General features: G+C 30.0%; 1 protein-coding gene across 6 annotated transcripts; it reads right to left on the bottom strand.

The window, feature by feature from the left end:
- Positions 1 to 326: 326 nt before the first annotated feature.
- Positions 327 to 12940, bottom strand: LOC113515496 (thiamin pyrophosphokinase 1). Of its 6 annotated transcripts, none has more exons than XM_026899723.3 (8): positions 12743 to 12939; positions 11839 to 12003; positions 10064 to 10265; positions 7893 to 8059; positions 6774 to 6860; positions 6148 to 6427; positions 5245 to 5367; positions 327 to 4888 (listed from the first exon to the last, which is right to left on the bottom strand). In XM_026899723.3, exons 2-8 carry the CDS (start codon positions 11866 to 11868, stop codon positions 4881 to 4883), a joined length of 897 nt encoding a protein of 298 aa, XP_026755524.1. In that variant the 5' UTR covers positions 11869 to 12003; positions 12743 to 12939; the 3' UTR covers positions 327 to 4880. The 6 variants fall into 6 exon arrangements, with proteins under 6 accessions (XP_026755524.1, XP_026755525.1, XP_052749218.1 ...); XM_026899724.3 differs by having other exon boundaries at positions 10064 to 10232; XM_052893258.1 differs by lacking the exon at positions 12743 to 12939 and adding an exon at positions 12572 to 12591.
- Positions 12941 to 13238: the final 298 nt, after the last annotated feature.

The raw sequence follows: 13238 nt of genomic DNA, 5'->3' as shown, positions 1-13238 counted from the left end.
AGATATTTCAACAACTAAACATAAACATGTTGGAACAAATGGAACAAAATGTTGGAAGATACAACAAATGTATATAATAATCAATAATTATTTTATAATTTAGAATTCAAATTATTAACTACTTGGTTTTATCCACGTATTCGTCTGAGTGATCGAAATTTGTTCATTGACCTGCATAAAAAGTAGCCTATATACTTCTCCATCCCATGTAGTAACGTGTATACCAAATTTCGTAATGATTAATTAAGCTGTTAAGGCGCTGAGATAACAAACTCACTTTCACATAAATTATTTAACATTATTGCTTGGTTTGTCTTCTTTCTCTCTCTCTCTCTCTTCTAAGTAATGCGTAGTTAAGTCTTCCTCAGTCAACCTATTGCTGCCATTAAGCAACAATGCAAGTCGTATTCAGTTCTGAAGAATAAAGGTAGCGTAAACGAGACACATTTTCCCGTGAAGGATTGAAATGAATTAGTAAGCACAGAAATGGATCTCGACGAGACAAATTGGAAAATATGTAAATTCATCACAAGAATCATTTTATAAAACAAATAGTTAAAATTCTTTAACAATGACTATATACGTTTATTTATTATTTTATACTATTATATACTATTGTACATACCAATGAGTTATTTTATACTACTATAGTATTGTAACCTCCCCAAGTGGGAGGCTTATGTTCAACAGTGGGCAGTTAAAGGTATGATGATATGATGATGATGATGATGATGATGATGAAGAAAAATGATACTGTGTCATGTGGTTTTGGAATATTTCACGTGTCTCAAATGAAATTTCATCTGCTACGCCAAGTCATACGTCAATCCAGCTACGTCACACCATGAAAAGTGCTACGAATCACTCTAAATAAAATCGCAAATTCGGATTTATACGTGAGAGACTGGGACATGCAGAGCGAGTGAATAGAGACTTTATCATACTGCATTAAAGTATCTATTCGGCTCCTTTACATCAAAAATATAATTCATACATTACTTTCAATTACAAATACTAGCGAGGGTAGCATTACATCATTGTGAGCGCTTATTTTGCGATTTTTTCTGAATTGTCACTAAATTTTATCATGTGAAATAAAATAATAATCTTACTAAATGATAATTAATTAAATGTAGCAATATTTTCCAAGCCTAGTATCATGTCTATATTCTTCTCACGTATCGCATTGGTATTAATAAACTCGTTAAAGTTAAGAAAACTTATTTCATTCAAAACGATAGTTACAAAAGTGACAATGTCACTTCTTAATAAATACAAAGAACATACGACAGTAGCCTGAGAATCAGGGCCAACATATAGTCAAAGTTTAAATAAATTTCAAGACACATTAGTTAAGGAGGAAAATCATACTTTGTATGCCTAAAACAAATCCATTCCTGTGGCGTTACCAACGTATCAATGATTCAAAACGTTTACCTCGCGGAAAACCCGACCACCAAATTAAAAAGTGTAAAGCAAAAAATAGGTACAAATTTTTACTGCAGAACGTTGTCGACATTACTCGATGACGGTACATTAAAAAGCATAAACATTCAACACAAAAATGTTCCAACAAAATCTGAAGATAAAATAGACTAAAATGCAATTGAATTCGGAAATGTTGAATGACAAGCGCTTAATTAAAAAATAAACTTATTGTAATATATAGTCTAAATAACGTATCCTTAAAAAGACAATAAATTTATACTCACTGAAAAAAATTATGGATACGAATTTTTAATGAATCAATTTTTTTATGCAACTTAGAATGGCAAACAAGCTAACGGGCCACCTGATGGAAAGTGGTAACCGTCGCCTATAGGCATGAGCAGTACCATGGACATAACAGAGTATACTGTTTCCCCAGTTGTTTGTTGTTTATGCATTGCCATTCCTGAGGACTCGGGTGTTATTCCTCTGTACCTTGTAAATTCACTGTTTGTTACCTTATTCCACCCTTCAAACCGAACCAAGCAAATCCAGTGGAGGTCAATCTGACAGGGTATATAGCTAGCAATAGAAATTTCGACCACATTACTAACAAACCTTTTTCCCCCATCGAGGCTATCAACTTGCAATTTGTTTAAACAGCTTATCACCATCAATATATTCACACTGTCAATAAGATACATACAGAACCCAGTGGTACAATTTCGATTATAAAAATAGAACATTTAAAATTACTTGCGATCAAGTTAGTTTAATTGAATATTACTTCTATTCTATGATTAGAGATTGTAAACTTTTATTACATTACATTATAAGCAACTATATTACCTTTTTCTTTCAATAGATATACTATATTATGATCATATGCTATTTGGAACACTTGAACATTGACATTTGTATGACAAGGTCAACATTAAATGAGTAGGTAATAAGATACTTCCGACAACAATAGATTGGGGTCGATCTAAAATGTATTTTGTATGTGGCTATCTTCATTGCAAAGTAAAAACTTTTGTATCTCTTTTTTTTTTAAATATACAATTGTATATTAATACGTTAATAGCTGTTTTATAGGAACAAATCATATAAACACTGTAGACGGCATTTATTATCTTTTTATATGTACTATTCCATTCAATTAAGTTGTCAGTTTTCCAAACAAATCTCAATGTGTCGTGTTATAACTTGGTCCATATATTAAGTTATGGGCCCAGTTATATGGAAGAAACGAAAGAGGTTTGTTTGAATCGAAGCATTTGGCGTTCCATTGTTTGTTTCCTTCCCATTAAGGTAATGGGAGACAGGCGTAACAGATATGTATGGGGGATCCAATTTTTTTTGGGTCCATAAAAATTTTTGTAGAATAATACAACACATATTAAACATAATGATGTTTAAAAAATATACAAAAATGACGTCGAATTATATTGCGAGCACATTGAAACTTAAAAAGCATGAGAGCTTCAGTGAGTGTACTTGCATCACGGAGAATTTCCTAGTTTTGAAGTCAATACTGGCATGCATCAAACCAGAATTTAGTCAAACCGAAACTGCAGAAGACACGAAAATTAAAGCAAAGTTGATACTGTCCATTGATTTATCGTTAGGTATATGTTCATATCAAAGATGTAAATACAAATTCGTACATACGAATTATGGGAGAAGCTAAAAAATCACTCAACAACGGAAAATCATGAGAAAACTATGAGTACCCTAGAATTGTGTCTGGTGCGCCTATATATATGCGCCTTTTCAAAGAGTACAGACCCCCCCCCCTCTCGCTGCAAAATAATCTTAAATACGTCAATGTTTGCCTCTTCTTACAACTCACGTTTCATCCACTTTCATAATATATACTCGAATAAATAATACTCATAAACATACTTACATACATATCTACTGATTCAGTAAACTCTTGTAACTCTATATTAGTACACTGATGATTTATTAAAGTATCCTAAAAAAAGGGAAACATAATTGTAATAGCTACACTTATTGTTAAAGCTAATTGCACCGAGTCAATAAGGCAGGTTACGAATTTATAGGTATCTGTGACCATGCAACAATGGTAAATAATTTATTAACTAGTCAATTATTAATTTTTTTTTTTATTATTATGGTAAGTACTGATCTATCGATTTTCGATAGTTCTTCATTGTTATTTAATATTTCAAAATATGTTCTACAGACATATAAAAAAATTATAACACAGATAATAAGGAATACTAAACCATAGATAGCACAGATAATGGACAAATACTAGACCATAAACAATGAAGCATGCGCAATCGACTTTGTTCACATATTATTGTTACTGCACAAGTTCTGTGATATTAAAATATATTAAATTTTCAAGTTATTGTTAATTTTTATAAAATAAATTAGAAATAATTATGTTTATAGCGTTTATAATAGAACGTAGTAATAAAAAACGTAAACTAAAAATTCGGTCATAATATAACCACTGTAAATATTGTTATATGACAATGCTAATTAAAAGCATTAATACCGTATATATAAAAATATAATAATTATAAATAGTAATTCTAAATACTAATTTATCAATAAATTAATCAAAATTTAGAAAAAAAAATAGGTTTAATTTAATTACAAAGATTAAAATATATCTTACAGTAATAAAATAACAATAAAAAAATTACTTCACATATAATTTTCATTATAATAACTTTTTAGGAACATATTATTTATTCGCTCATCAAAATAAAGAATGACACAGATATGTTTGGTTCTTAAAATATTTGTTATGAAAAATAAGAGAAGAAACATCAATGGGCATAAACTAAAACATATTACAGGCATTTTTTAAAATTGACCAGTAAGAATCAAACCAAATACCTAATTTACACAAACATATTTACCCCTGTCATGAAATTGTATACGACTTATATTAGTAGTCGTAGTTACAGTATTATTCAATGTAAGTTGCATCCCTTGAACCCTAGAACATAGCTTCGTTAAAACAATAAACATTTTCTATCATAAAAATGCAAATAAATAATTGCATTGCACTATAAATGTAATTTTGTTCAAAACATGATCAGTAAGTCACAGAAGATCACAATATATTTTATTGGAATATATTTACTACAGTCTATTTGGCAATTAAATTACGTTATTAACTAAACAGAATGATAACAATAAATTATAACATTAACATTATGAATGAGATTTATTTTGGTCATAATCTTACGAGAAGAAGGAGAACAAACTCCTGTAATGAGGCACGATAAGTTTTAAGTCGTCCATTACATGAATGCGTCCTTCATTCCATCAGTCTGGAATTATAAATATTTGACGGAATTAAACGATCGGCGTCACATATATATTAATAATTTCATTACTGGATCAGTTTTCGTTTCAGGCGAAACTGATAGCAAAATATCGTCTATTGGGCGCCTAAATGTCCATTTTCATTCGCCTGAAAAAATAATACTTGTTAGGAAAATTGTCAAGAACAAGAAGAATAGACCATCAGTATTTTGAAACTTCTCGTAACTTGACTTACGTTATTTGTGTAACGTGACTACATCTAATAAGCTGATTAGCATAATAAGAATGTGGTTTTTTTCTTAGGTAAAATTTTCTTAAATAATCTATTAATTATGAAAATAAATGTATGCAATGAAAAAATATAGATATGCAAAGTTATTACAGATAATTATTATAATATGCGAGCAGACAAAAAAAAAAACATTAAAAACTTTTTGGTGCATAATTAAATATTTTGTAAATAACAAAAGAAAATACAAGGTATACTTGTATATAATTACTTACTTATCAAATGAGGGACCCTCATTGACCATAATATTACGTGACTACATTTAATTTTCACAAATTCGGAGCCATCAAATGTGTTTGACGTACTGACTAGCTCACCAAATTTTAATTCTTGATTGTCTGTAAAAAGAATTTTTTTTTTAATTAAATGCTTCTACTTTTAACCTGCGAATCAGTCTGTGTAGCTGGTATATATATATATTTTTTTAATGGATGATAATAGAATGGTAATGGCCTGCGCCACCGGTATACACTGCCGGGGCACCAGTGAGGTGAAAATGAAGCAGGCTAGTTATCCCCATCGTGATTCACTAATGAATCAATCACGATGGTTTCCAAGGGGAACCGCGGGGAGGTCGACCTGTGAGGGTATATTGCTAACAATAGGGTTGCTGATTCCCATTACTAACAATCCCTTTTCCCCTCGGTATATGTCGAGGATAAATAATAGCCTATGTCGTTTTGCATTCCAAATAGTACGTTTATAGCTAATTACGTCGTTGAAGGGGGAGGGAATGGAAGGATTGTTAGTAACACGGAATACCAGTCCTATTGCTAGCAATATATCCTGGCAGTTCGACCTCCACTTGATCCCCCCTGGAAACCATCGTGCTGAATTCCAGGTGTATTCACCATGATGGGCCAACTGACCTGCTTTTTCATTCTCACCTGTCATCCCTCACTGGTGCCCTGCGAGCGTATATCGTTAGCGTAGGCGGGGTTACAATTACATTATTACCAATAAAAAAAATTGAGTTGTTGAACTAAGAAGTAACAAACAAACAAACCCACTTTTGCTTTTATAATATTAGTAAAGATTATCAGCATCATTACTGAACTCAAATAACACTAAAGTAAGTGGTAATAAAAATTAGTCAAACATAAGTAATAAACATTCACCTAAGTTCCATTTCAGTCCGCTGGTCGTGACGCTTTCGCATGGTGTTCCTATTGGAACTAGTGAGCACCATGCTCTTCTATGTTGCCTTGTCTCCTCAGGCACGCTGATCACGTGGTCCCCGGGTGACAGAAGCCACGATATTGAATCATCTGACAATATATACACCGTTGTGTTTGGATTGAGCAAATTATCCACTTTAACGAGATGCAACGTTTGTATGTTGGCTAGGATGTGATCTAGTCTACCTGAGTTCTGACAGACGGCTATGACATGGTCCAGCTGCAGGATTAAAAAAAAAACTATTACAACACCTTAAAAATATATATATAAAATAATATTCATGAATGTAATCCCATTTGGATGAAAGGTATTTTGTAGACTAGATACTGTCAGTTTGATCATTCGACTAGTTCCTATTTCACTCGAACTTAGTAGAATATAAATAATAACTATTCTATCAGATTTATTAGGTTTAACATTGTTAACCAATATCCAATCGAAGCCTATTCTGAAATTTAAATTCATACAAATATTTTTTCGTGTCAATTACATTCGAAATAACGACCAATGAAAGCAACTATCTGTTATATTTAAGTTTCTTTTATGAATCTTTAAAATAACTAACCTGCAAGTTTTCTTGTTGACAATGTTTATTTAATTCCATCAATGCTTTAGTAAAATCTGTGTTGTTTTGATCTGGTGTCCTTATTGTCTGAAAATTAGATGAGTTAGGAGAATAAGATAATTATATGTTTTTAGTCTGTTTTTCTGTATGTCACGACTTTTATACAGCCTGTATAAAAGTAGTTGTCGCCATATAGGTGAACGCAATAAACTTATTGTGGCTAATGAAATGTCCTTTTTTTATACCTAAATTTCTTAATTAAAAAAATGCTCACACACTTTAATCCTACTAACGTTAATATGTTCAGATGTTTGTTACTCCGCCATTTTCAAACGGCTGAATGATTTTCAATGAAATTTGGTACACAGGTAGTTCATTATCCCAACTTAACACATATGATACTTTATATACTGATTGACACGGGAAAAACCGCGGTAAACAGCTACTTATTTATTTATTTAAATTGTGATACATAGGTAACAATGGATGGTAAAACAAGATAAGTCCTTTATGATCAACTCCATCTATCGAGGTATACAAATTTGCAATTATATAAGAAAAAACAAAATATATAAAAAAGCTAATAGGTAATATAGGGTTTTTTTTTTATGAGTGAAAATGGTATGGTAACCCCGCCTGCGCTAACGGGATACGCTGGCGGAGCACCAGTGAAGGGTGATAGATGAGAATGAAAACAGGCCAGTTAGCCCATCATGATGAATTCATCAGGAATTAATCATGATAGTTTCCAGGGGGAACCGCGAGGAGGTCGACCTGGTTGGGTATATTGCTAGCAATGGGATTCTCAGTCTCCATTACTAACAATCCCTTTCCGGTAATATAGGGTTGTAAATTAAGAACTTTTAACTTTTTTCATTTCCACGCAATAGATTTTCGTTTTGCCGCGTAACTACCTACTACAGACTGAACTGGAATACCTAGCTGGAATAGACAATTCTTTTCCATAAATTCAGAAATTAAACAGGTTAATAATGGATTTTCGTATAAATTACATCTGATAATCCCCTTTTTGAAAGAAGAAAATTGCCACAAAATAATCTTTATACAAAGTCCCGTGGCCAAAACTGTGGGACGATAAACTTAAAAATTCAAACATACCTTAGTCCCTTTCTTTTTATATTTATTCAATACATCTTCTGTGAGTGAATCAAAATCTCCTGTAACAAAATCTGGAAGTTTCATAGTTTTCTGTACATCTTCTGGTAATTGGTTTAAAAATGTGTCCCAACGTGCTGTACCGCCGTCAACTGCCATTCTAACTGAAGCTGTAGATAAAAATATATTATCAATAATTTTATACACAGAAATAAAGTGAAAGTTATAAAAGTAGATTAAAATACGTGTGTAAGAGAGAAGTCTGGTATTCGATTCCTCAAGCATGAGGTGTTAAATACATTAAACATTTTCTTCTATATACTTTGTTATTTGTATACATTTATTTAAAAGTGGGCTGGCGTCTAGAAGAACGGGACGACATGGTTCTATTAAATCGTTTCGGATGTAATATCTTGTATATTTTCGATTGAACTTCTACATAAGGTAATTTTTTTTAATCATAAATTATACTTCAAATAAATAAATAAATGGCTATAGTTAAAAATGAAAAGTAAGAAATAGGTTATAATTTTCATTGTACAGAATTCCTAAAGAGATTGCGTACTTAATTGGAGCTGCATTTTAGTAGGCATATTTTATTAAATCCAACGTGACGGGGGGCGCGCTTATCACCGTCTCTCGTTAATTCCATCTGTATTTTTCCAATACTAAGACAGTCTTTAGAATTTCATAATTACATTATAAAGAAATAAAAAAATAAATTACTCTGCTGTTCCATCGGTTGATAATAGAATTAATTCTTTTACAATTTGATTAGACCTTGCAATGTGAGATAAAACTTGTAAAATGGTTAGATTAATTAATAATTTTATATGTTTTATCTGAATCTACTATATTGCAGCCACGTGGTCACAACATAGAATTGGCCACTCCTTTCTTTCCCGTGAAAATTTAATGGTCGAGGGATGGGCAGCAGTGTCCCTCTTAAAACATCACTAGGACTTAACTGCGGTTATCAACACGCCTGTCAAGCAAGGCAACAACTAACAAAATCTCGCAAGGAGGAAGCCTATGTTCAGCAGTGGATAGTTAAAGGCTGATATGGTAGTGATGATCTGTCTACCTATATACAACTCTCATACAATTATCTATTTATATAAAATAGTTTTTTTTTTATACAACTTAGAATGGCAAACAAGCTGACGGCTCACCTGATGGAAAGTGGTAACCGTCGCCTATAGACATGAGTAGTACCATGGACATAAGAGTATACTGTTTCGCCCATGATACCCCCCATGCGTTGCCATTCCTGAGGACTCAGGTGTTATTCCTCTGTACCCAGTAAATTCACGCCATATCCCACCTTTCAAACCGAAACACAGCCATGCAAACACAACTGCTTCACGGTTATAGTATCTGTACTTTTATCTTATCTATAATATCTCTACTCGTACATACTAGTACTAATACTACCAATAATAATATTAGTAATGTGTGCCCATTTGTTACCTCTTGACATCCTACCGGCCGATCGTCTTGAAATTTGATACAAAAATAGTATTTGAGATGGCCAACGATGGACAAAATTGCAGTAAAAACTAATTCAATACATCTATATATTTTGAAATTATCTGGAATATACTACACAGGAAATTGTCATAAATTTAAGTCCCTTTTACGAGCCTATGCTCTTGATGAGGGTTATCAGGAAGACATCATTATCATAGGTCATAATGTAATAACATATACATATTTGAAAATATATTTATTAAGACATAGGTGGCTCTTAATATTAAATTGTCTCCAGAGTGACACAACTAGCGTCCAAACAAAAATACGTCGCAAATAGGAGTTTCGATAACAAATTTACTGAAACTATTACGAAACTTAGATATATTGTTTTTTCTTTGTAATTTATAGCTTTATTATGTATAAATGATTGGGAGCAATTTGATAAATTGCTAAGTTGTTTTAAATTCACGTCAACTAATGTATGCCGGTATATACAATTTTATTCTATTTATCAAATCCTTAATTTTTTATACTTATACAAACAGCTTATGTTTTTATATTTATTTATAACAAATTATAGTAAAACTATTTTACAATTTCGTTTGTAAAATCTAGTTTCAATTAGTAATTAAAAGCGTAAGTACTTATTTAACCAAACACTATTATTATATTTATTTAAAGAACAACACTTGTTAACTTACCGTTATTCCAAAAACTTTTGACAAAATCTGGATTTTGCGAGATGGGTCTGTTCAATATAAGTACCGCATATTTATCTTGAATAGTTTTGTTTGTTTGAAACATAATAAACCGTTTTATATTCCACTGCCAACACTTGACCACACTGCAGGACTGGCCACAATAATTGTGCTGCATATATAAGATATTACTTAGTTTTTTGACCTAAAAGATAATGTGTATGTATATTGAGTGATGCACTAAATAACATTGGAGAAAGCTTTGATAAATTTGTTTATGACAAGTACAATAACCTTTAGGAATAAATCTAAACAATATATGAATGATGTGATAGAATAAATGAAATATTTATGTTTTAATGTCTTATTATTAATATTAATTAATAGATAATTAAAAATATATCGAAGTGTTATGCATGAGTGCTCCAGTTAAACTAATTTAAAAATAAATGTTAAACTATTTTTATAATTCTTATTATCTGAGGCACAAAGTTCATAAGTATGATTAGATAAACCCATGTTTATTGGTACTTTTTCACAATTTTTAACACTTGTTCCAAATTTTTCTTATTAGAGTACATTAAACATTAATAAATAAAGACAATATAGAAATTCAAGGTTATTTGTTAAAAAAAAAGAAAAGAGTAAAATTTAAATTCAACTCAAATATACATAGAGTATGGATCAATTTTAAATAAAAAAATAAAATAAAAAAGAAACACTTAAACCTAGCCCAACATACATAGTATCCTGTGATTAAACCATTAGTAATACAATTTATTTGTTTTAATTCCTTTGAATATACAAGTAGATATAAATAACAATTAAATAATTATTTATACCTAGTAATTATTAAGGTTGGCTGGTAGAGAATGCCTATTGCATTAAGTCTGCCTTTTGTACATTTTATTGGTCAATAAAGTTTAAATAAATAAATATATAAATGACACATTTTGCTCTCTTACTGAATATACTTATAAAAAACTAGAAACACTTCATAACTGTGTGAATCACTCACAATAAAAATGAGTTTAATTTGTAATCCATAAGTATAAATACATGTATGATTTTTTTGATGGTCTGTGAAAAATACAGTTTATAGAACATAATAATAATGAAAGATAATAATGTAATAATAATAATCTTATTGTATTAATTAAAACAAGTATTATTCTATCCACTTACATGTAGATAAAAATATAAAAAAAAATAGACTATTGTATGACATAACTTTTAACTGTAGAAACAACTATTTGTAAAATTATCTATGAGTATTAAGATAAGTTTAATCTGGGCCCTTACTGGAATTAGCACCTTTGCTAATAACCTAATAGTCTAATTCAGATAACTTAAAATATTTGCAATAACAATATAATCTAAATTAGACTTGGAAATTATCTCATTTAGTCACACTTTTTTAATACTTATATTACTAATTTATAGAAATTAAGGATTATAATTTATGTTTATTTAATAAGTGAAACTGATTTTTGGCTATTGGTACATGATTTAGCTACCTTTAATATGTTTTATGTAATATAAATTTACCAGTAATCTTTTGATTCAAACTGGCAATTTTATATATATATATATATATATATATATATATATATATATATGACCATGCAAATATTCTACATTGAATAAGTAGAAAAATTAAATACAAATATATGTTCTCTGACAGATAAATCTAACAAGGGGGGTTAAAATGTTAATGGCTCAAGAATGCAATTGAGAACTCTTTTATCACTTTAAATAAATAATGTATTTATACATACCATATTGTTTATCCCACCATTGATAGCCATTTCAATGAAGTTTAAAGTAACTTCTGGTTTGTTGTCCTAGTTCTTGTATAAGTTTAATATTGGGATTATAGCTTGATTACAGAAATATTATGATATAAATCCCTTGTGAAGGATGTAACAGTCAGGTAACATTCACTGCAAATAATCAAATTACAGGTATTTAAAAATTATATGCTTACTGTGTAAATGTTAATTTTATTTACCATGCTTACATAATTTCTAAAACTATGTTACAGTACAGAGATTAAAAAAGAAATTTAAGACTATAAAAGACAGTTTTTAAATTTAAATAATAAATAAAAAAATGTACCTTTCCAGTAAAAATAAATTGCAATAAGTGTCAGTTACAAATGTGACACTCAAATTTATAATGATATTTCTGGTTTTTAACTCAACCCCTTAATTTACTTATCTCATATCAGTACTATAGAATTCATGTGAATATATGTTAAATATAAGCATTAATGTTAAGATAGCATCCTCTCTCATAGACAAAAAAATATTCACTTGTAGGAACCGCAATAACAAACATAACCTAAATACCTATATCTCCAGTAATGGTCTGAAACACAATTTGCACTGCAATAGATTCCTTAAAGCATAATGTGTTCTTTGATATTAATTACCAGTCTGCTCGTAATTATGAATAACAATGTAAAATTTTGTGGTAAAAACAAAACAGCAGGCAGAAACATTACTGTACCTATATAAGACAGCCTTTAATCTTGCATAAAAAAACTTAATGAAAAATAAAATGAAATTAAATTCATTTTTTTTTTCATTTGAATAGCCATAAAATGAAATGAAACAAGAACGAAAACAGAATAATAACTTAATGTGAATCCTTAGATTTTATGTTAGCAATAATACATACCTAAGGATTCTTAACCAAGAATTTTCCTTTCAATGGTTTATTGCTATACAACAATAAACTATCTTATCGAAGATATTTGAAATATAGAAGAGTATCAATCAAAATTAAATACTTATGTTCATTCTGTACACAGACTAATAGAAAAAAAAACAAAAAAACAGGTGACCACAGGTGACCACTGACCAATGAAAGATCATGTTTTGTGAAGCTGCCATCTGTCAACCTAATACGTACAGCTGACACTGACCGTCTTCAATAGTGATTGCTTTAACCTGATTCGATTCTATCTATAATTGATTTTGTAGTAATTATTTATTAAAATTAATATTAAAGTTCTGGTTTATTCTCTGGATACTATTATCTATTATCTTATAAGTAATTTTATTATAATTCTGTTATAATCATCAATATAAAAAAGGAATATTACATTTAGAAATGTAAAAAAAGAATGGAAATATACAGAAGTGATTTTTAACAAAGTTATGCTTGTAATTAC

This window comes from Galleria mellonella, unplaced genomic scaffold, assembly GCF_026898425.1.
Source record: "Galleria mellonella isolate WM207_F2 unplaced genomic scaffold, CSIRO_AGI_GalMel_v1 utg173, whole genome shotgun sequence".
In the NCBI taxonomy this organism is placed as follows: domain Eukaryota; kingdom Metazoa; phylum Arthropoda; class Insecta; order Lepidoptera; family Pyralidae; genus Galleria; species Galleria mellonella.
Note: the sequence above shows the minus strand (reverse complement) of the source record. Positions and strands in the feature narration are given on the sequence as shown.

Bases quoted from the DNA above. Each gene is read 5' to 3' on its own strand.
- LOC113515496 (XM_052893259.1), bottom strand. From the start codon at position 11,868: ATGGCTATCAATGGTGGGATAAACAATATG. The intron at 8,060-10,063 runs GTAAGTTAACAA...TTTTATCTACAG, and splicing joins CAAAAGTTTTTGGAATAACG to CTTCAGTTAGAATGGCAGTT. The intron at 6,428-6,773 runs GTTAGTTATTTT...TTAATCCTGCAG, and splicing joins GTCAACAAGAAAACTTGCAG to CTGGACCATGTCATAGCCGT.